General features: G+C 38.5%; 1 protein-coding gene across 3 annotated transcripts in view; it reads right to left on the bottom strand.

Moving 5' to 3' along the window:
* Nucleotides 1-25,273, bottom strand: part of SPART (spartin) — an 86,203-nt gene that overhangs the window by 19,041 nt on the left and 41,889 nt on the right. The window contains exons 1-4 of one of the 3 annotated variants that reach the window (XM_047859774.1): nt 13,251-13,404; nt 8,268-9,079; nt 4,134-4,331; nt 1,408-1,575 (exon numbers count right to left, since the gene is read on the bottom strand). In XM_047859774.1, coding sequence (XP_047715730.1) covers nt 1,408-1,575; nt 4,134-4,331; nt 8,268-9,077 — 1,176 coding nt within the window. In that variant the 5' untranslated portion in view covers nt 9,078-9,079; nt 13,251-13,404. Of the gene's footprint in view, nt 1-1,407; nt 1,576-4,133; nt 4,332-8,267; nt 9,080-12,892; nt 13,073-13,250; nt 13,405-25,273 lie in introns of those variants that run through there. The other 2 variants (XM_047859768.1, XM_047859784.1) reach the window with 2 other exon arrangements.

Below are 25,273 nucleotides of genomic sequence, written 5' to 3' on the forward strand. Positions count from 1 at the left end.
TACATAATTTGATTTCTTTTTAGTCAACAAATTGTTTTAAAAATGGAAGTTTTCAACAATGTGGAAAATTTCCAAATATACTGTTAAGTAAAAAAGCAAGAAGCAAAAGTTATGTCTCACATACTGCCATTTGTATTAACAATTACGTATATGTGTGTATACATATATACACACACACACAAAATAAATGTGTATGTATATATGTTTGAAAATGCATAAAAGTAATAAGCAAGAGTAATAAGAAGCTAGCAGCAATGTGTCTTAGAGCAGGGAGCTAGGTGGCTGAGGGCCAGGGAGGCAGACTTACTTTTCCCTAAGTATCGTTTCTACCTTTTGGATTTCTTTTTGTGCATTAACTTATACAAATTTTTTAAGTAAGTATATTTCTTTGAACCATCTTGGACTCCCAATGTCTTCATAAGCTGGTCTAAGGTATTCAACATAAACTACAAATAAATGTAGAACATTCAAGTGGTATGCATTAATCCCACAGGTAATTATTGAGCACTTACAATGTGGAATACAACAATGAAGGATACAAAACTGTAATTCAATACTCACAATGCGATTTTCTTTCTTCATATATTTGCTTATATTACTACTTCTGCCCAGAATCCCCTTCAATCTGCTATTTGTATGGCCAGCTCTTGCTTCATTCTTCAGAACTCATCTTAGCCATAATGCCCTCTCAGGAGAGCCTTCCTTACAGTTTCCCACACTACCATATGCCCATACTTATCTGTGAGACTAGGTTGTACGTTAGGTGATGCAATCTAGCCTTCTATGTACCTTCATCTAATGATCACACTGGATAGGGAAATTATCTCTTTGTTAATCTGTCCTCCTCACTAGATATTAAATTCCTTAGGATAAGAAATTTAACTTTTCCACTATGCTCAGCATTCTGGCACTAAACACTTACTGAACTGTATTCCCAATTTACCATTTAGAGAATATATACTCATGAGATGAAAAAAAAACCTACTAAACATATTTTTAAAAATCCATTCTCTTTCCTGATGACAATCCATAAAGAAACAAGACTGAATAAAAATGGTAGTGTAAGGAAAAGCATACCTAGCCCCAAGACCTTGGTATATACAGGAAAGTGGAGAACACCACAAAACAAAACAAAAAATGCATTAATGTAAATACAAAAAATCTTTCAAATACTTGAAAAAAAACCTATCCCACAAAACACAGAATATGCTATAAAACAGTTTAAGTCACAAACACTGTAAAGGAAAATATTAAAGCTGATTCTAATAATTTTTACCAGTGATCATTTTATGACTGCAAGTCGCTCTGCTTTAGTAAACAAGAATAAGATCTACTTATTTATTTCACCAGGTGAAAGGTATCATTTGAATAGAACTCACACACATACCTTATTGTTTTTTTACTTACTTTTTTCCCCCGTTTTCCTTTATGACGCACGTCCTTATTGTCTTGGTCCAATGAAGGACCCAACTGTCTCACATCAGTGCCACTGGCTTCTTTCAACTGGTCAGAGGAACATCTTGCTCTTCCAGGGATTTGGAATTCATTTTCTCCTTCTGCCCGGTTCCAGTTGGCCTAAGGGGTAAAGGACTAAGCTCAAATTCAAATTTTCTCAAATGACTGTCCTTTTAGCTATGCTCTAATAATGTACTTGTTCAACTATCAGTGTTTGACAGTCTAAATATGACCACTTTTACTTGTCTTTCTTCTATAATTTTGTTTTATCTCATCATCCAAACCTCAACCCTTTGAGTTCTTTAGTTTGTAGCATATGGACTAAAGCAAATTTCCAAAGACAAAGCATAAAAGATAAACTTACAGCAGTTATTAGGGTAAGTTATCATTAAATCAGATGTAGCTACATTTGAATTTAATTAAATTAACAAATTGTAAGTTTTAGGAAACAGATAAATATAAGACTAAGTGAGTTTAAAGCAATGAACAAGGGGCACCTGGGTGGCTCAGTCTGTTAACTGTCCAACTCTTGATTTTGTTTGAGGTCATGATCTCATGGTTCATGAGTTTGAGCCCTGTATCAGGCCATGTGCTGATAGTACGGAACCTACTTGGGATTCTCTCTTTCTCTCTCTGTCCCTCCCCTGCTCGCGCTCTCTCTCTCTCTCTCAAAAAATAAGCAAACTTAAAAAATAAATAAATAAAGGCAATAAACTCATGTCTGTTTAACCACTCCGCATTATTGGAAAACTGATTTTGTGTTTTTTGGTTTTTTTTTTTACTAAAAACTATAGGTATTTTGCTTGCATATACCTTACTGAATAAATACTTAAAAGTAAAAACAAGTCAAAATTATAGCTAATAACTAACTTTTGTTTACAGTTGGAGTTCTGGGACAATAGAGCAAACTAAAAATGCCATGCAACTAGGGGTGCCTGAGTGGCTCAGTTGGTTAAGCATCTGACTTCAGCTCATGTCATGATCTGACAGTTCATGGGTTCAAGCCCCGCATCAGGCTCTGTGCTGACAGCCCAGAGCCTGAAGCCTGATTCAGATTCTGTGTCTCCCTCTCTCTCTGCCCCTCCCCCACGTGTTCTCTCTCTCAAAATTAAACATTAAAAAATATTAAAAAAAATAAAAATAAAAATGACGTGCAACCAAAAAATAACACCAGAGGAAAGTAAACATGTAACCTAGAAGTCGGTTTAATTTCTTTCCTAAAGCCCAGTAATATATGTCCAATGAATGTAGGGGTGAAGGGAGTAACTGCTCTATAATAGGTCTGAAATAATTAAAAATGTCACTTCGTTCAGATAAGTAAATGGCAAAGCTAAGACTTGAACACCTATCCACTTGGTCATGTTTCTGTCTTTATAAACTACTCTCTATGAGCACACTAAGGCTACACACATTTCTGTCGGGGGGGGGGGTTACATGTTTTGTTAATATACCTTAAATGTTTAGTATTGGCTATGCTAAAGTATATATTGACCACCAGATCATTCTCATATGCAGTTCATGTAACCTAATGCTACAGATGATTCTGACCTTTGGTTTAGCCGGTAGCCTATTCCTATCATCTGTGATCTTTTCAACATAGGTATGAATTGAAAAGAGTATTCGAATTCCTGACAAAAAGAGTAACAAAGCTTTCGAGACTGAACTCAAGGGAAACCATTTTGTGAAATCCTCCCTGATCTCCTTCCTGAACTGTGTGTATACTTTTATTTCATCACCTATCATACTGTACTGTGGTTACTCAGCCACTGTAAGTACAAGAGAATAGGAGTTGTTACATATCTTTATAGTGTCTTATTCTGTCTTCCCACCCACCATCTAATACCTAAACAATGGATTCTAAATACACACTGACTAGAGAATAAAAGATTATACAATTATGCTGTGAATCTCCTTCAACTTCAGAAAACTGTCAATATTCACAACAAAAATATTTTTCCCCTCTTGTCCTACATCAGGATGAGCAAGAACAACTAAAGGAAGCCTCTCCTTAATACTCTATTTTATCTCCCCATAACAGATCAACATGCAGGCAAAAAAAACAGGCTCAAATAAGGAAAATTCACAGGATGACCAACCATATTTTAAAACACACTTTATTTTCTCTTTATTTGGTTTCACTTATCATGAGAACAAAGATAATTCCCTCAAATAAAACCTGTTTCTTCCTCAAAATGCCAATCATACCCCTAAAATGTCCAACTTAGCCCATATGCTAATGCCAAAATTACCTTCACTTCACCATTTAGTCCCCTTAACCTATTTTTCCAACTGAGCAGGAACACAGTGATGATAACAAGAGCTAACATTCACAGAACACTACCACTTGCCAGCACTGATATAAGACAACATTAACTTTAAATCTTCACCACGGCCCAATAAAGCAGATGATATTATTTCCATTTTATGATAAGGAAACTAAAAAGAAGATCAATAAGTTGAGTTAAACAGCTATTAAGTGGAAGAGCTCAAATTCAAACCCAGAGCTCACAATCTTAATCATTACTTCTAACCAATTTCCAACTAGTATTTGTGAACACACAAATTATATATTCTCAATCTCCTAACTCTGATTACATTACAGCCTATTACAATTTCTCTAAAAGCAAAAGTTGCTTATGTTAAAGCAGATTTTCATCCTAAAGATGATCATACATTACCTGAAGCCGAAGGTCAGACATCTGTCTTAATAAATCCTCGAAGAGTTCTCTATCATCTTCTGGTAATTCAGAAGACAAGACAACCCCCACAAAGCATCCTGACGCTTGTAACATGGTATCAGGAAACATGTAGGCTCCCACAGTACATTTAAGAACTGGAGATCTATCAGGAACTAGAGGATACAACCAGTCACAAACCTGAAGGAATTAGTTTAAAAAAAATTAATCGAAAGAACTAGGTTTTCACTGAAGTTTTAGAATTGTTATACCAGAAAATAAACATTTCCAAGTTCTAAATGCATTTTACAAAGCTTTACAGAATCAATGATTCTCCACTAAAAATTAGCTATTTGCTAGTATGATCTTTGTGCATACCACTCACAAGAACTGTCCTAAAAATGCTATTGCTCCACTAATTATACAGTGTTGAAATTAGTGACCTTAAATAGCTCACTATTAACCAATGATGAGTCTAGTTTTAAATAAATAATGGTCAAAGTAAAGCAAAACCATATTATTCAAATTAGACATCCCTTTGTGGAAATACATAAAATCAAACTGTTTTCAAGTACATATAATTACTGATTTAATTAATTCTCACAACAATTCCATGAAGTTAGTTATTATCATTTCATGTACAAAACTGAGGCATAGAGAGGTTAATTAAGTTGCTCAGAGTCAACTAAAAAAGTAGAGCTAGGATTTAAACACAGATCTGGCACCAGAGAAGCCAGACAATTACTTTAATTAAATACCCAGAATTCATAATATTGAATAATTTTTTTTTTTTTTTAGAAATTGACATGACATAGCTAGAATAGAATATGAAGTTATGTTTATGGAGTTACCTTCTATTATTAAGTTCAATCAAAATGACACAAAGCTGCCCAGCAATATCATCAGATTGTCCATATGCTAAGACTTAAACTCACGGGATGAGGCACATGGGTGGCGCTAGATTGAGGATCAGACTCTGGATTTCGTCGTAGGTCATGATCTCATGGTTCATGGGATTGAGCTCCCCATTAGGCTCTGCACTGAGGGGGCAGAGCCTGCTTGGGATTCTCTCTCTCCCTGTCCCTCCCCTCCTCACGTACATGTTCTCTTTCAAGTAAACATTGAAAAAAAAAAAAAAAAGACTTAGGGGCTCCTGGGTGGCTTAGTCATTTGGGCATCTGACCGGCTCAGGTCACAATCTCGCAGTTTGTGAGTTTGAGCCCCGCATCGGGCTCTGTGGTGACAGCCTGGAGCCTACTTCTGATTCTGTATCTCACTCTCCCTCTGTCCCTCCCTGGCTCACGCTCTGTCTCTCTCTCTAAAAAATACACAAATATTAAAAAAAAATAAAAAAGAAGAAGACTTAAGCTTACTTTCTGGAGATCTAAATTCAGAAAAGACTAAGCTTAAATCATGATATCCAAATGAATTCATTTCCATTGAGATTACATTCTTTGAGCAAGGAGAATATAATTGTGTTGCTCACTCAGGACACATGGTCTTCCTAATAATAAGAAACTGGGAAGAACAATCTATTATCAAAATATTGTATAGTAAATATGAATCAAAGAGCATGGAAGATTTCATACAAAAAATGAAAAATTCTCGGGGCGCCTGTATGGCTCAGTCGGTTAAGCGTCCAACTTTGGCTCAGGTCATGATCTTGTGGTTCCTGAGTTCGAGCCCTGCATCAGGATCTGTGCTGACAGCTCAGAGCCTGGAGCCTGCTTCGGATTCTGTGTCTCCCTCTCTCTCTGCCCCACCCCACTCACACTCTGCCTCTCTCAAAAATAAGTACACATTAAAAAAATTTTTTTTTAATGAAAAATTCTGGTATACTGCCATCATTTCTGACCAACAGAATATAAACCTGCAGGGATCAAAGAATCCAAGTCTGATTCTTTCTTGGAAAGTGCTTAAAAAACATTTTCAAATTCTTCTTTTATAGACTGTCTTTTTTAGTCATCTCAAATGCCACTTTCCAACTTTTACAAAAGTCAAACTTTAGAGAAGTCACAAAATTGATTATCGCATTTTCCAAAGTATGATATATTGCCATGAATAGTATATGAAATAAATTTAAGTAATATACAGACTATTTGAGTAGTAATGTATTTTAATATATATTAACAAAAAAATACATCTTTCTCTCAACTTCACAGCTGTTATTGGTTAGGATAAAATTAACAAATGAGACATTTAAATTCAAATATTAAGAAAGTTATAGCAGAGATATGAAATTGACAAAAAAGTTGTAAAGATTATACTTACATAACTAAAGTTTGGGAAAGTTTTATTTTACAATGTCATGATTTCTCTAAGATTAATTACATTCTGGACACCTTGATTGAAAGGGAGTATCCCCTTTCAATTATTATTCTGAAATAAAACCTTATAGACCTTTCTCAGGGTAGATCATTAAGAACTGGAAGGCTCATCCACCACAGGCTGATTTCACCCAGATTCACCCAGATTCACTTTCAGGGGGCAACTTATGTCTAAGTTCTAATTAATGGAATAAATGTAATAGGTTTAAAAGGTATATTACAACTAAAACCAGGGGAGCGCCTGGGTAGCTCAGTTGGTTAAGCGTCTGACTTCAGCTTAGGTCATGATCTCACTGTTCATGAGTTTGAGCCCCATGTCGGGCTCTGTGCTGACAGCTCAGAGCCTGGAGCCTGTTTCAGATTCTGTCTCCCTCTCTCTCTCTCTGCCTCTCCCCCACTCACGCTCTCTCACTGTCAAAAATAAACATTAAAAACAAAAATTAAAAAAAAAAAACAACTAAAACTAAAACTGGGCTCAGTTGGTTGAGCGTTCAATGCTTGGTTTTGGCTCGGGTCAATATTTCATACCTCATGGGGGCTCACATCAGGCTTTGCACTGACAGCACAGAACGTGCTTGGGACTCGCTCTCTCCCCCTCTCTGCCCCTCTCCCACTTGCATGCACTCTCTCACATGCACTCTTAATATTCCAATTTAAATGTCTCATTTGTTAATTTTATCCTAACCAAAGGAAATGAAATCTAGGTAACTAGTGCCACAACTAAACCAACCACATCATCTGGACTCTGGACAATAGGACCTGCTTTGCTCAAACAGTCATCTCCCTTCTAAGCAAACTCCTTTGTTATACCCAATGTAAATGGAGTCCTCATTTTGTACCAATGTCCAATCTTTTAAAAATACATTGTTATTGGAACATCACCTTCAGAATACTTCATTAATTCTATAACAATGCCCTAACATCCTGTATTTAGAGCACCAGTCTCTACTCTTTGACAAAGAGCATCCTGGTAAATTTATCTGCTTGGAATGTTAAAATGCATCTTAAATTATCATCAGAGTCTCTACTTCTAGACCAAGGTTTCTCAACCTGTGCATGATTAATGTTTTGAGTTAGGTAATTTTTTCATTGACAGAAGCAATACTGTTTAGATGTTTAGCAGTCCCCCAGCCTCTACCTACTATCTGCCAGGAGCAGTAGCACAACAATAGCAGTTGTGACAACCAAAAATGTCTCTAGACGTTCCCAAAATGTCCTTGGGTTGGGGGGTGGGGTTGGGAACCACTGTTCTATATACTGGGCTGCGTCTAGCCCAGATCAACTGCTCAGATGGGGCTTGACAATATTGTGGAAATTTACACATCCACATGAGTTACATAAATCTCTTCTGAAATTGAAGTTATTAGGTTTCTTCTTCAATAAAAAATTGAAATTTTATGGGTACCTGAGTGGCTCAGTCAGTTTTAAGTGTCCCGATTCTTTATTTCAGCTCAGGTCATGATCTCACAATCCTGAGATCAAGCCCCACATAGGGCTCTCTGCACTGGGCACAGAGCATGCTTAAGATTCTCTCTCTCCCTCTGCCCCTTCCCATACGGTCTCTCAGAAAAAGAAAAGAAAGAATTCAAATTTTAAGGATGAATGCTTTGATACCCCTCAGGTCCTGTCATCATAATTTTAAAAGTAAAACACAAGCTTGTATCTTTAAGGGTCATAAATTTCATACAATATATTAAAAAGAACCAGAAAGATCTTTTACATTTATTCTCCTGGATACATAATATTGACAAACAAAAATAATGTATTTCATACATATTTCAGATTATGTTTACACCTTTCATTGGCTTACCTGAAGAAACCCAGGAGGACGGTTTAGAACTGTATCAAGAGAATTATCCAAGAACCTCACAATTCGAAGATACCCTGGATACGAAGGTGCACTAACCTCCCCTGCAGGATTTACAAAAAAAATCTGTACTCCATTTGGTATCAAAATCAACTCATCTGCATCTAGCCCTAAGGTCTCAAGAGGAGGTGGTTGAGAATGATTCCTATAAAAGTCTTCTCCAACTGATGAAAATTCCCCAGATTCTGTCCCATAGGATACAGTATAATGACCCTCAGCAGCCTGAGGAGTATAAGCAGGAGGTGCTTCTGCTGGATGACTCTGAGATGGTAAGGATAAAGAACTAGATGCAGAAACCAACCCTGGACTTGTTGTTGAAGTGCTTCCATTTACTTCAGTGTGCTGAGAAAGTGAACTAAAGGAGTGAGGCTCTGGTGACTTTTCAGGTATGTCTTTAGGCGGAAATTCTGGATATAACTTGGGCACCTCCTGGAGATCATTCCGTAGAGAAGTGGCAAGACCCTTCTCCAGAATTTCCAATCTGGTACGTACATTCTGTAGTGTTTCTTTCATTTTCTGTTGCATCTGTCTAGCAGATTCCCAACCAGGACCAGTGTGTTCAGGCTCTGTGGATGAAATGCTGATTCCCCTAAGCAGGTGTCCTATTCCTTGCTTATAGTAGTTCTTTGCTTCTTCCTTCTGACCTAATTCATCTGTATTCAGTCCTTTATTAACAAATAAAAACGCCTTTGTGTATGCTTCCTTGATGATCTTAATTTCAGAAGGTTCTCCATTTTGTGGTTCTTGCTCCATTTCTGCCAAACAGAAAATATTATCTTCAATTATCTAATTTAACTATTTGTTTACTGATTATCAATTTCTCCTACCTAAAGATATTTCAAGAAGACAGGAGCTTTGTTGGTCTGTCTTGTTCACTATTGTACTCCCTAAGCCTAGTATTAGATCTGACATAGAGAATGCACTCAATATGTATTTGTTGAATAGATAAATAATGCTCGTTCCTAAATATCTTTTTATTAAAAAAATTTTTTTCAACATTTTGGAGAGACAGAGAGAGACAGAGGCGAGAGGCAGAGAGAGAGGAAGACACAGAATCTGAAGCGGGCTCCAGGCTCTGAGCTCTCAGCACAGAGCCTGATGCAGAGCTCAAACTCAGGAACCATGAGATCATGACCTGAGCCAAAGTCGGATGCCCAACTGACTGAGCCACCCAAGTGCCCCTCTAAATAACTTTTTAATTAAAAACAGAAGAGAACAAGAATATATCTAGTGAATAATTTTCTTGTTCCAGTTTCTTATAATAAATAAAAGTTTCCTATCACGTTATCTAACGTTAGAACCAAAGAGCTTCATTCTAAAATGTACTATAATACAGATCCAGATTTTAGCCAACTAATTAAAAATGAGGTTGAAACACACATTAGAGAGGAGAAAAATGAGAAAAAAATATCTGGATAAATCTTTCAAGTTACCTGCTTCCATTTAAAGGTGTCAAGTTACTCACATGTGGTTAGTTCTATTCCCTCCCAAAACTCCATTAAAATAACTCTAACAAGGGGCGCCTGGGTGGCTCAGTGGGTTAAGTGTACAACTTTGCCTCAGATCATGATCTCATGGTTCGTGAGTTCGAGCACCACGTTGGGCTCTCTGCTGTCAGCAGAGCCCACTTGAGATCCTGTCTCCATCTCTCTCTGCTCCTCCCCCGCTCATGCTCTCACAAAAAATAAACATTAAAAAAATAATAAAATAATTAACAAGATTAAAAAGGCATAACCTCTCATTCTTGTTAATGAGAAAATGACGTGAACAGGTACTTCACAAGCATATATTTTTTAATGTTTATTTTTGACAGGAGGAGCTAGTGGGGGGAGGGGCAGAGAGACAGTGGATCCGCACGGAAGAGGGCTCTGCAGGAGGGCTCTGCATGGGAGGGACAACAGGGAGTCCCATGTGGGCTCTTACTCACCGAACCATGAGATCATGACCTGAACACAAGTCGGAGGCTCAACCGACCAAGCCACCCAGGTGTCCCCCAAAAAGAGTATTTAAATTTTTTTTTTAAATGTTTATTTATTTTTGAGACAGAGACAGAGCATGAACAGGGGAGGGTCAGAGAGAGAAGGAGGCACAGAATCTGAAACAGGCTCCAGGCTCTGACCTGTCAGCACAGAGCCTGACGCGGGGCTCGAACTCATGGAGTGTGAGATCATGACCTGAGCCGCAATCGGCCACTTAACCGACTTAGCCACCCAGGCGCCCCAAAGAGTATTTAAATAGCCTATGAAGGGGAGCATGGGTGGCTTAGTCGGTTAAGCGTCTGACTTCAGCTCAGGTCATGATCTCACAGTCCGTGAGTTCAAGCCCTGCATTGGGCTCTGTGCTGATAGCTCAGAGCCTGGAGCCTGTTTCAGATTCTGTGTCTCCCACTCGCTCTGCCCCTCCCCTGTTCATGCTCTGTCTCTCTCTGTCTCAAAAGTAAAATAAACGTTAAAAACATTTTTTTTAAATAAATAGCCTTTCAACGCCTTATCTTGTGCATACCTTCATTTCAAAGCTTATTTTACACAGTGTGCTGAAAGATTTCCTGAAATAATGTGTCTCTGGAAGAAATGGGCTGGCTACTGAGAGGGAAGGCAAGGCATGGGGGGTGAGGGGTGGGGGGGGGATGGTGTCCAGGGGTCTACAGCTGAATAGCATTCCTTGCTGGCACCTCCATCTTGGGGGAGGGGGAGGGGGAGAAGTTTAGCAAGGAAAAACGCCAGGAAATCGATCAGGTGAAATGTAATTGGACTCTCTGCACACGGAAAGGAAAACTGTGCGCTAAAATACTGTATTTTTAATTTGGGATTTATCCCAGGATGTTATATTCTCCGTAGTCTCTGAGAAAATGCACTTCACAGGGGTAGCAACTGCAGAATAGTATTTTTGTTTTTTCTAGTGTCTGTTATGGGGTGCCTGGGTTGGGTCAGTTAAGTGTAAGACTACAGACTCCGGCTCAGGTCATGATCTCACAGTTCTTGAGACAGAGCCCCAAGATGGGCTTGCCCTGACAGCACAGAGCATGCATGGGATTCTCTCTTCCTCTATCACATGCACAAGCACTCTCTCAAAACAAACTTAATCTAAACAAGAAAAAGAATTACAAAATGCCTGTCATATCCCTAATCGCAATTAAAAGTTTATTAAAGGCTTGAAAAAATGAAATGCATTATTGCATGATTTCATTTATTTTAATTTTTAAAGTTTGGAACAGAAAGTCTTCAAAATGTCAATCTGTAGTATTTAATAAAACAGTATAATCGTCTTAAAACCGAAACCTGGTTCCAGATACAAGCAGTGCATTTTTTTTTTTAACGTTCTAACAAAGTAAGTACAATGTGTGGTGCATGTGTGTAAGCTTTAAAAAAAATCTCAGGAGAAAAGGTGAAATTCTGAATCAAACAACTAACAACTTAGTTCAATCCCATAAACCCTAAAAGCAGTAACGATCAAGGTAAAGGTCAACATTACAAGTAGTCTTTAATACAGACGTTGCTCTACTACCCACCTATCTGGCCTTATACCAAAAAAGGAGGGGGAACTTTACCTGTATGCAACGCCCTCCAAAACCATCCCATCCCATTCTCGTCAGGACAAATATATAAATGATGGTCCACAAGGCCCCACAGGTGAGAAAGAACCCACATAAAAGCTTCCTGTTTCAAACAGGTTTCCTATAAAAACACCGAATGAAGTTTGATACTGCAATGGAGAGCAATTAAAAAATAGCTCGATTCGTAACCGGGGACCTTACTATATTTTTTCTCGGTTTCGCTTTTGGAAATTTTGAAGAAAAACCGTTGAATTCTGAACTATTTAAAGCAGGATTTCAGAGGCAACAGCAATCTCGAACGCAAACCCATTAAAATGACACGACAACAAAGTTAAGTTTCGAGGATCCTCAAGTGGGAGTAAAGCAATCCACTAGTGGAAAACTGGGCCAACCCTACGGTAACGCAATAATGCCCCGTCACGAAACAGTGCACATTCCAAGAAAAACTTTCCAGGCACAGAAATTAGGTCAGAGAGATCCTCTGTGGTGCCCAACCTCCAATGAACATGAACAAATGTATTCCAAAGAGCAAAATCCTGCGCTCTCCATTCCCATTACAACTGCTGTTGGTTGCTGACATTTTGTAAACAAAGACTACCGAACTTTCACGAAGCCTAAGTGCTGGGTAAGGGCGAACAGCCACAGCCATTTTCGAAGCCAAGTAAACGGAGCGGAATGAGGCAGCAAGAAGGGTCAAAAGAGACATTCCGGGAGGACGACGACCGAAGGGGAGGGGGTGGGAGGCAGCGCTGAGGGCGCAGGAAGCGCCGAACTCGCAGGCTCCATAAATATGTATGATATGGGGGCTAAGTGAACAACTTCTCAAACTTTTCTCTAGAAATTGGTCCCTTCAACGAAAGTTGCATCTCCTACTTGGATGAGGGGGTCCGGGCCTTCTCTGTCCTGCCCCTCCCCCCAGCCCCGTCAGCCCGCGGGGCCCGGGGCGCTCACGCCACCAGCCCGCCTTGGGGGGTCCGCGCGAGGGCGAATCCTTCTCCGCCGGCCGCCGCCCCACCTGTGCCTTCCAGATCTCGGGCGCTCGGGCGCCACCCGAAGAGCTCCCCGCCCGGCTGCCGCAGGCCAGAGGCCTGCTCCCTCAGACGCGGCGCGGCGGCGAAGTGCCCGGCCGGGACCGGTCCCGAGGTTCTTCGCGCTTCGCACTAGCGCGCGCGCGACCGCACGACGGAACTCACAAAGCATTCCAAGTCGCGCGCTCCAGAGCGCGCCACGTCACGCGGCCGCGCCGCCCCGCCCGTCCGCTCTCGCTCCCGCATCAGGGCACTGCGGGTAGGTTTTCACGTGACGCCCACTCGGGCGCCTCTCTCCCCGCCCCCCTCCCCGGCCCGCCAGGCCTAAGTCCTACCCACTCTGACCTTCTAAATGGTGTGTGCGGAGACGTCAGTCACCTTCGAACCCCGGAGTCAAGGCGAAACTCTGTGGGGAGACAAGGGGCGAGGGCGGAAGGCCCCAGAGAACTACGTGAACCAGCCCCTCGCCGCGGACCCCCGACCCGGGTCTCCGCGGCCACGTCGACAACCCCCGCGCTTGCGCAATATCTTCTGCCTCCCCCGCCCCCCCCCCTCCGCGGACCCAAGGCTGCGGGAGAGGCTAGGAGAGAGTGGTGGGCAGGGACGGAAGTCATGGCTAGAGGGAGCCCTGCGCGCGGTGCACGTGCGAGAACAAAGGCCGATTCTCTCCGCTCTTCTGGAGCTTGGGCTTTGTGACTCCTGTATTCTAAGACCGTTGCCTCCCAAAGTCCACGTACGCTACGTGGTAAAAGTCTCGGGGTGTGTAATCTAGCAGTATGGTACAAAATGTTAAATTCCTGACACGTCAGGATACAGAGCAACGATGCTAATACTTCTTACGACTGTGAGAAGCTAAAAGGGGAACGGCAAAGTGAACAAACCTTACCTTTCTTCAAGACCTCCTTAAAATTAGTAAAATAGTGTGGACGCCAGATTTTAAACTCTTCAATCGGCCTGCCTTTAAAAAACTGCATGTATGATGCCCTTAGCCTTTACAGCTAGTGACTTGTTTAGGCATGGCAGTGACTCACCTCCAAATGTATTCTTTACCTCAAAATTAGAGGACTGTTGGATGACCACTGGGTGAGGCTTTTAAATTAGGGGCCATTTGGGAGGTTCCCCAAATTGAAGAAAGGAAACAGTCATCCCAAAGAGAAAAACCTGTTAGGAAGATACACATTAATACGATGGTTTAAAGGATTTTGTGCGTACACATCTTCAAAGAATTCTGGAAAAAATGTGACTGTGTACCTTCTCCCTCTTTTTATATGGACCATAAAAATTTTCATCCTAAACAGTTGCAAAAGATGCAAATTGTTTTATTGTAAATTGACATTTTTAAATAAAACTGTAACATGTAACAGTTTTAAATGTAGCCAGTGAAACTCAAATACCAGGTAATTTGATATCGTTCACCAATTTTTAAAACCGCATTAACAAGCTTCTCTTTAATGGGAAATTTTACATCATTCCTTTTCTTCCTGAAACTGTATTTCCATATTTCCTCATAAAATTTTCTCTCAATATAGTATCTCTTTCTTCTGGAAAGTCTTTTATTGATCATCTATTACACTTCTCTGCATCATAAATAAGTACATAAATTTAAATCTAATTTTATTTTTTCAAAGGAAAGTATTTTCTATTTTAATTTTTTGAGAAAGACAGAGAATGGGTGAGGGGAGGGAAGAGAGGGGCAGAGGGAGAGAGAGAGAACCCAAACAGGCTCGGTGCAGAAGCCCAAACAACCTCAGGACCATGACCTGAGCTGAAATCAAGAGTCAGACACTTGGGGTGCCTGAGTGGCTCAGTAAGTGTCCAACTCCTGGTTTCAGCTCAGGTCATGATCTCAACGTTTCTGAGTTCGAGCCCAGCATCAGGCCCTGTGCTGATAGTGAGGAGGCTGCTTCGGATTCTCTCTGTCTCCCTGCCTCCCTACCCTGCTGGCACTCTCTCTCTCTCTCTCTCTCTCTCTCTCTCTCTCTCTCTCTCTCTCTCAAAATAAAAAATAAACTTAAAAAAAAAAAAAAAGTCGGTCATTCAACCGAGCCACCCAGGCACCCCATTTAAATCTAATTTTATAATTTTGCAATAGTCGTAAAGGTTAAAGTGTTTAAAAATGTGAAAATATACAAGATCGTTACATATAAAAACCCTAAAATATACTACAAAGCAACTAAAACTAATCAAGTACATCAAGGTTGCAGGATAAAAGATCAGCATACAGAACTCAATAGTATTTCTAAACACTAGCAATGAATGCTCCAAATATGAAATTAAGAATTTCATTGACAATATTATCAAGAGCAAAATACTTTGGAATAAATTTAACAAAATAAGTGCAAGACTTGTACACCAAAAACTACAAAACATTGCTAAGAGGGTTTATAGAAGACCTAAATAAATGGAAAGACATCCTACATTCATAGACTGCAAGATTTTATATTGTTATAATGGCAATATTCCCCAAACTAATCTATAGATAGAAGATAACCCCTACCCAAATCCCAGACAATTATTGTGCAGAAATTGGCAAACTAATCCTAACTCATATGGAAATGCAAAGGAGCCAGAATAGACAAAACAATCTTGAAAAAGATGAACAAAAGTGGAGGATTTACCCTTATTTTTTTTTTTTGGTTTTTGATTTGTGCTTTGCTTCTTTTATTTGTTCTTCAAGTTTTTATTTAAATTCCAGTTAGTTAACATACAGTTAGTTAACATACATACAGTGTAATATTAGTTTTAGATGTAGAATTTAGTGATTCATCACTTACATACAACACCCAGGGCTCATCACTACAAGTGGCTTCCTTAAACCCATCACCCATTTAACCCATCCCCTCTTCCCCTACCAACCTCCCCTCCAGTAACCTTCAGTTTGTTCTCTATAGTTAAGAGTCTGTTTCCTGGTTTGCCCCCCTCCTTTTTTATATGTTCATCTGTTTCTTAAATCCCACATATGAGTGAAATCATATAGTATTTGTCTTTCTCTGACATTTCACTTAGCATAATACTTTCTAGCTCTACCCATGTTGTTGCAAATGGCAAGATTTCATTCTTTTTTATGACTAATATTCCATCATATATATACATATGTGTGTATATATATATATGTGTATATGTGTGTGTATAATATATGTGTGTATATATATATGTATATATAATATCTCATATTTTATTTATTCATCCATAAGATAATGGACATTTGGGTTCTTTCCATAATTTGGCTATTGTTGATAATGCTGCTATAAACATAAACATTGGGGTGCATGAATCCCTTCAAATTAGTATTTTTATATCCTTTCTGTAAATACCTAGTAGTGTAATTGCTAGATCATAGGGTAGTTCTATTTTTAACTTCTTAAACCTCCATACTGTTTTCCAGAGTGGCTAAACTAGTTTGCATTCCTACCAACAGTGTAAGAGGGTTCCCCTTTCTCCACATCCTCACCAACACCTGTTGTTTTCTGTGTTGTTAATTTTAGCCATTCTGACTGGTGTGAAATGATATCTCACTATAGTTTTTATTTGTATTTCCCTAATGATGAGTGAGGTTTAACATCTTTTCATGTGTCTGTTAGCCATCTATAGGTCTTCTTTGGAAAAATGTCTATTCGTGTCTTCTGCCCATTTTTAAAAACTGGATTATTTGGTTTTGGGCTGTTCAGTTTTATAAGTTCTTTATATATTTTGAGTATTAACCCTTTATCAACTATGCCATTTACAATATCTTCTCCCATTCCAAACGTTGCCTTTTACTTTTGTTGATTGTTTCTTTCACTGTGCAGAAGCTTTTTATTGATGAAGTCCTGATAGTTCATTTTTGCTTTTGTTTCCTTTGCGTCAGGAGACATATCCAGTAAGAAGTTGCTATGGTTGATGTCAGAAAGGTTACTGCCTGTATTCTCCTCTAGGACTTTGATGGTTTCCTATCTCACATTTAGGTCTTTCATCCATTTTGAATTAATTTTTGTGTATGGTGTAAAAAAGTGGTCCAGTTTCATTCTTTTGCATGTTGCTGTTCAGTTTTACCAACACCATTTGTTGAAGAAACTCTTTTTCCCATTGGATATTCTTTCCCGCTTAGTCAAAGATTACTTGACCATGTAGTTGTGGGTCTATTTCTGGGTTTTCTTTTCTGTTCCATTGACCTATGTGTCTGTTTTTGTGCCAATACCATACTGCCTTCATCACTCTAGCTTTTAAGTCCAGAATAGTGGTGTATCCAGCTTTTCTTTTTCAATATTGCTTTGGTTATTTGGGGTCTTTTGTGGTTCCATACAAATTTTAGGATTTTTTGTTCTAGTTCTGTGAAAAATCCTGGTGGTATTTTAATAAGGATTGCATTAAGTGTGTGGATTGTTTTGGGTATGGATATTTTAACAATGTTTGTTCTTCCCATACACGAGCACAGAATATTTTTGATTTCTCTGTATCATCTTCAATTTCTCTCATCAGTGTTTTATAGTTATCAGAATACAGATCTTTTACCTCTTTGGTTAAGTTTATTCTTAGGTATCTTACAACTTTTTGGTGCAGCTGTAAATGGGATTGATTCCTTGAATTTTCTTTCAGCTGCTTCATTATTGGCGTATAGAGACGCAACAGATTTCTGGACATTGATTTTGTATCCTGCAACCTTACTGAATTTGTGTATCAGTTCTGGAAATTTTTTGATGGAGTCTTTGGGGTTTTCTATACAGAGTATCATGTCATCTGCAAATAGTGAAAGCTTGACTTCTTCCTTGTCTGTTTAGATACCTTTTTTTGTTGTTATTGTCTGATTGCTGAGGCAAGGACTTCCAGTACTATGTTAAATAACAGTGGTGAGAGTGGACATCTTTGTCTTGTTCCTGACTGTAGAGGAAAAGCTCTCAGTGTTTCCCCAGTGAAGATGATATTAGCTGTGAGTTTTTGTATATGGCCTTTATTATATTGACATATGTTCCCTCTATCCCTACTTTGTTGAGAGTTTTTATCATGAATGGATCTGTACTTTGTCAGATTCTTTTTCTGAATCTATTGAAAGGATCATATGGTTCTTATCCTTTCTTTTATTAAGGTAGTATATCACATTGATTGATTTGTGAATATTGAACCACTCTTGCAGCTCAGGAATGAATCCCACTTGATTGCGGTGAATGATTCTTTTACTGTACTGTTGTATCTGATTTGGCAGTATTTTGTTGAAAATTTTTGCATCCATGTTCAAAGATATTGGCCTGTAGTTCTCTCTTTTAGTGGAATCTTTGATTTTGGAATCAAAATAATGCTGGCCTCATAGAATGATTTTGGAAGCTTTCTTTCCATATCTATTTTTTGGAATAGTTTGAGAATGATAGGTATTAACTCTTCTTTAAATATCTGGTAGACCTGGGATGCCTGGGTGGCTCAGTCAGTTAAGTGACTGACTTCAGCTCAGGTCATGATCTTGCAGTTTGTGTGTTCGAGCCCTGCACTGGGCTCTGTGCTGACAGCTCAGAGACTGGAGCCTGCTTCAGATTCTGTGTCTCCCTTTCTCTGCCCCTCCCCCACTCACACTCTGTTCTCTCTCTCCTTCAAAAATAAATAAGCATTACAATTTTTTTTTTTCAAAATTTTTTTTCAACGTTTATTTATTTTTGGGACAGAGAGAAACAGAGCATGAACGGGCGAGGGGCAGAGAGAGAGAGGGAGACACAGAAACGGAAACAGGCTCCAGGCTCTGAGCCATCAGCCCAGAGCCCGACGCGGGGCTCGAACTCACGGACCGCGAGATCGTGACCTGGCTGAAGTCGGACGCTTAACCGACTACGCCACCCAGGCGCCCCTACAATTTTTTTTTTAAATATCTTTCAGACCTACCCCCATGAAGCCACCTGGCCCTGGACTTTTGTGTATTGGGAAATTTTTGATTACTTATTCAGTTTCTTTGCTGGTTATCAGTCTCTTCAAGTTTTCTATTTCTTCTTGTTTCAGTTTTGACAGTTTATAGGAATGTATCCATTTCTTCCAGATTGTATGATTTGTTGGGATATAATTTTTCCCAATATTCTCCTATAATTGTATTTTTGTGGTGTTGGTTGTTATTTTTCCTCTCTCATTTGTGATTTTATTTATTTGAGTCCTTTTTCTTTTTGATAAATCTGGCTAGGGGGGTTATCAATTTTATTAATTTTTTCAAGGAAACATCTCCCGGTTTCATTGATCTGTTCTTTTCTTTTCATTTCTATATCATGCATTTTTGCTCTAATCTTTATTATGGAAATAATAAGTTCTTCTTCTGCTGGCTTTAGGCTTTGTTTGTTGTTCTTTTTCTAGCTTCTTTAGGTGTAAGTTCATGTTGTTTGAGATTTTTCTTTCTGCGATCCATTTCTCTCTGAAACCACATCTCCACACTTCCTGCCTTCCTCTATGTGGCTTCTTCTCTCCTTCTAGTTGTGCACTTTGTTCTGTCAGTCCTCAGGTCATTGTTGGGCATTCAGAATGATTTGATAGTTACCTAGCTGTGTTCGAGGGTCAAGGCAAGCCTAGAGTCCTCCTACTACACTGACATCTTAGCTCCCCCTCATATGTTTCCTGATAACCAAATTTACTACAAAGTTGCAATAATCATTTCAGTTTGGTATTGGCACAAGAACAGACATATGTGGGATAGAATTGAACAATGAAATAGAATTAATAACCCATAAATAAGCCCATTCACAGTTAACGGATTTTCAATAAATCTCAAGAATATTCAATGGGAAAGAAGTATTATTTTCAACAAATGGAACAATAGGAAATTCATTCAAAAAGGAGAATTTGGACCCCTACCTCACAACATACTAAAAAATTAACATAAAATGGATCAAAGACCTAAATGTAAGAACTAAAACTGTAAAACTCTTAGAAGAAAACATGAGTAAATATTCATAAACTTGGACGAAACAATGATTTCTTTTTTTTTTAAGTTTATTTATTTTGAGAGAGAGAGACAGCATGTGTATGCGTGAGCGGGGGAGGAGCAGAGAGAGAGGGAGAGACAGAATCTCAAGTAGGCTCTGGCTGTTAGTGCGCAGCTGGATGTGTGGCTTGATTCTCATGAACCATGAGAACATGACCTGAGCCTAAATCAAGAGTTTGATGCTTAACCAACGGAGCCACCCAGGCACCCCTGAAGCAAGGATTTCTTAGTTACAACCCCCAAAATATAACGAATAAAAAACAATTGATAAGTTGTATTTCATCAAAATTAAAATATTTTGCTTTTCAAATGACGCCATCAAGAAATTGAAAATAACAACACATAGACAATGAGAAATGATTCGCAAATTATTATATCTGATTTGTATTTAGAATATATAAAGAACTATTATAACTCAACAAATAAGGCACAGTTTTAAAATGGGCATAGGATTTGAATAGACATTTCTCCAAAAATATACAAATGCCCAGAAAGCACATGAAAATATGTTCAATGCAATTAATCTTTAGAAAAATGGAAATCAAAAATACAACATGTCATTATTTATCCTCTAGAATGTCTATAATAAAAAAGATAGATACTAACAAGTATTGACAAGGATGTAGAGAAATTCAAACTCTCATGTACTACTGGTACCAATGTAAAATGATGCAGCCATATTTTGGTAAACAATTTGCATCTTAAAAAGTCATTTGTAGATTTACTATATGACCTGCAATTCCCATGAGAGATGAAATTGTGTACATGTTGTCATTTCTCTTGGTTCAAAAAAATCAAGTGATGCTCTTGTTATAAAACTTCCACTTCTGTTTATTTAGTTTAGGTGCATAGAGTCTCTCTCAGTTTTCATATCTATAAATGTTAAAATTGAGATAGAACTGATGCTGTATCCTGTGTTATTCTGGAAATAGAACACATATAATACAAACAATAATATAAATAGCTATACACACATACAAAGCGTACAGGTATACTTGACCGAAATGTTCACAGCAACATTTAAAATGGCCAAAAAGTAAAAATAACCTAAACATATATCAAGCATGAATGGATTTTTGAAAATGTGGTATATCCATACAATGGAATATTGTTCAGTCCCAAAAATGCTGCACATGGATGAACCTCAGTGAGAGAAGCCAGATATGAACATATATTGCATGATTGTATTTTTGTGAATTTTTTTAAATGGCAAATATACAAAGACAGAAAGTAGACTGGTGGTTGCCTAAGGCTGGGGTTGGTAATTAGAATTGACTGTAAATGGACACAAGGTTTTCTTTTTAGGGTGATAGAAATGTTCTAAAATTAGATTGTGATGATGGTTGTATAGTTCTGTAAATATAATGAAATCCATTGAATTGTACATTTAAAATTAGTGAACACCATAAATGGTGTATACATATTATATTTAAGGCAGTTTGAAAAATACCTCCTGGGTAGAGGGATTATTATATTTGTATTTATATATATTTTAAGTGTGGATAAATATTTATTGAACAAAGAGTATATATTTATTGGAAATGCATCTTAAAGTAGTGACGGGGACTTTTTTTTTCCAGTTAATTAGTGTACTTCCAGATGATTATCATTTATTTCTAGAATGGGACAGAATTCAGCTTCAATCCTATTCTAATTTCAATATTTATGTATGTAAAGGCTGAGAAACTCCACATAAACAAAATGAACTAATCTAGGTTATCACTGGTGATATTACCTAATTGCTCCCAGCTCATGTTGAACTCAACAGAACGACTTGGTATAAAATAAAAGTCCCGCGGGGCGCCTGGGTGGCGCAGTCGGTTAAGCGTCCGACTTCAGCCAGGTCACGATCTCGCGGTCCGTGAGTTCGAGCCCCGCGTCGGGCTCTGGGTTGATGGCTCAGAGCCTGGAGCCTGTTTCCGATTCTGTGACTCCCTCTCTCTCTGCCCCTCCCCCGTTCATGCTCTGTCTCTCTCTGTCCCAAAAATAAATAAACGTTGAAAAAAAAAAAAAAAAAAAATTTAAAATAAAAGTCCCGGAAAGTACATTTTGTTTAAGGCTAATGTGATAATACTATTCTAAAAGTTCTAGGGGACCTTGAGTGGGTCAGTTGGTTGACCGTCCAACTTTGGCGCAGGTCATCATCTCACAGTTCACGAGTTTGAGCCCCACATCAGGCTCTGTGCTGACAGTTCAGAGCCTGGAGCTTGCTTCAGATTCTGTGTCTCCCTCTTTCTCTGCCCCTCCCCTGCTCACACTCTGTCTTGGTCTCTCAAAAGTAAATAAACATTAAAAAATTTTAAAATAAATGAATAAAAATAAAAATTCTACATGATGCTAGGTCTTCACTGCATGACCTCATTCAACTTTTCTTCCTTAATTTTTTTGCATATGAAAAGCATGAATTTGACCAAAGGTCAATAATTGTGATGTTCTTAGTACAGTATAATTTTCCCCTGGCAGACCAAATAGTGGATGATGGACAAATGTAGCATTTTAAAAACTGAGTAATAAATAGATAAAAGTAATTTCTTATTCAGATTTGTAGATACATATGTAGGCTTTTATAAGTTCTATATTTCCATATAAAATATTTTATCTGTTCCTTAGCAAATATATATACCCTTAAAAAACATCTATTAAAGTATGAAAAACAATTCCTTTAATATTTCTTACTAGCCTGATTTGGCTTCATTCTTGCCAAATTGATGTTTTTTATATTATAAAGAGGCTAACGGCTGGTTCAGTAAACTACCTCATTTTCTTTTTCTTTTTTTAAATTTACATCCAAGTTAGTTAGTATATAGTGCAATAATGATTTCAGGAGTAGATTCCAGTGATTCATCCCCTACATATAACACTCAGTGCTCATCCCAACAAGTGTCTTCCTTAATTCCCCTTGCCCGTTAAATCCATCCCCCCTTCAGCAACCCTCAGTTTGTTCTCTATATTTAAGAGTCTCTTATGTTTTGTCCCCCTCCTTGTTTTTATATTATTTTTGCTTCCCTGCCCTTATGTTCATCTGTTTTGTATCTTAAATTCCACATATGAGTGAAGTCATGATATTTGTCTTTTCTCTGACTGACTCATTTCACTTAGCATAATACACTTGAGTTCTATCCACGTTGTTGCAAACAAGTACCTCATTTTCTATACACTTAATATGCATAACAAGATGGTGGGGTAAAGTTTAACACTAGACACCAAAATAATAATTCTTCTTCTTCTTCTTCTTCTTCTTCTTCTTCTTCTTCTTCTTCTTCTTTTAATTTTAGAGAGAGTGCTTAAGCAGGGGAGAGTGCTTAAGTGCTTAACGTAGGGCTCAGTCCCTCGACCCTGAGAATCCCAAGCATGATTCCATGGGCCTGGAACTCACAAAACATGAGATCATGATCTGAACTGATATTAAGAGTTGGATGCTCAACTGACTGAGCCACCTAGGTGCCCCCCAAATTATTCTTACAGCAACTGTGTTGCTTTAAGGAAATCTTGGTAAGTCACTTAGAGTCAGGGTGAATCCCCAAGGACATAGGCAAATAAGAGAAAATAAATGAAAAAACACCTACAACATTTTTAATACTGTTACTACATTAGAAATGAGCCAAGGGGCTTCAGGAATGAAGGAAGGAAGGAAGGAAGGAAGGAAGGAAGGAAGGAAGAAGGAAGGAAGGAAGGAAAAAGTCAAGATTGGAAACAGGTGGAATGGGGAATGAGGGGCACTGAAAACTTAGAAGGGAGGAAAAGCCAACCAACATGGTAGATTCATAAAGGACTCAGAAGAAAACAGTTTCCTGAGTTTGCATTTGTGGTGGTTTTTGCTACTGTAAGAGACCTACAATTTCCTGAATGCTTCAGTGTAGTTTTCAAAAAATTCTTTGTGTTTTGTTTTTGTTTTGTTTTGGTGAGGGATTTAGAAAAGAGGCCCAATACCCTTCTTGTTTACATGGTTCAGAACAAGACAAGTGTGTGAATGATGAGGAGAGGATCAATGAACTGAATTAGGGAAAGGAAAGGCCCAGATCCAGATGTGTCCTTGAGACTGTAAATCCTTTGGGAATTTTTGAACATCTCAAAGAGAGCATCAGATTTTTTACAAAAGGTAGAGATGGAGCTCAAGGAAAATGTCAATGTCTTTTGTCAGAAACCACCAAGAATATACTGGAGTTTGAACTTCTGTTAAACACTGCTTGTCTTTTTTTTTTTTTAATGTTTATTAATTTTGAGAGCGAGTGTCAGTGGGGAAGGGGCAGACAGAGAGAGAAAGACAGAGGATCCAAAGCCGGCCACACACTGACAGCAGAGAGCCCGATGCCGGGCTTGAGCCCACCAACCGTGAGACCATGGCCAGAGCCAAAGTTGGACGCTTAACCAACTGAGCCACCCAGGCACCCCAACACCACTTGTCTTTTTTTTTTTTTTTTAATTTTTTTTTTCAATGTTTATTTACTTTTGGGACAGAGAGAGATAGAGCATGAACGGGGGAGGGGCAGAGAGAGAGGGAGACACAGAATCGGAAGCTGGCTCCAGGCTCTGAGCCATCAGCCCAGAGCCGACGCGGGGCTCGAACTCACGGACCGCAAGATCGTGACCTGGCTGAAGTCGGACGCTCAACCGACTGCGCCACCCAGGCGCCCCACCACTTGTCTTTTTATAGAAGAAACTGTAAGTGGAATGTGAAAGAACCCCTTGATAAAACACCAAAGCAGCTGCATTTGCAACCTTATTAAAATGTGGCTATATTTAAGTATTTCATGTATACTTGTAAAGGTTTTTAAAGTTTTGTGCAATTAGGGATTGTAAGAATAAAGAGAAGAAGGTATCTTTAGTACTGGTTGACTGTAATACCAGTTAGACACTAGCCCTTTCCCCTTCTTGAGTATGTCACTTATTAAGGAGGCCAGAAAGAAAAATGTGTGATGAACTGCTGGTAAAATCCACTGATTCATTTTTGGATATCATTTTTGGATATCCTGATGGTCTTGGAGGGATTCCCACTGCAGAACAACCAGCACTTTTCTGGCCATATTCAGGCAATATCAATTGAAAGATCTAGGTCTAGGAGTTCCATCTTCAGCACTCTCAATTCTTGGAACTATCTCATCCCAGCCTGATTGCCCAATAAACTTAATGTGATAGCAGATGACAAGGAACACAATATTCAACAAAACAAAGATTTGAATGCATCAGTTCACAGAGAATTCATAAGCAAAGATACTGTTTATGAAATAAAAAGAAAGAAAGAAAGAAAGAAAGAAAAGCCTGCTATTTTGTGAGACTGTAGAAGTACACCAAAGGTTACATTTTCATAGTTAAAATTTTCAAGCAATTCTTTCCAGAAACTCTTTCTTCATTGTTCAATAATATTTACTTCCTGAACAGTTTATGTTTCTAGGTCCTTTTTGCCAGTTTGTAGTCTAATTGATGTTGTTTCTTTAAAAATAAA

This window comes from Prionailurus viverrinus, chromosome A1 (genome assembly GCF_022837055.1).
Source record: "Prionailurus viverrinus isolate Anna chromosome A1, UM_Priviv_1.0, whole genome shotgun sequence".
Taxonomy (NCBI): Eukaryota; Metazoa; Chordata; class Mammalia; order Carnivora; family Felidae; genus Prionailurus; species Prionailurus viverrinus.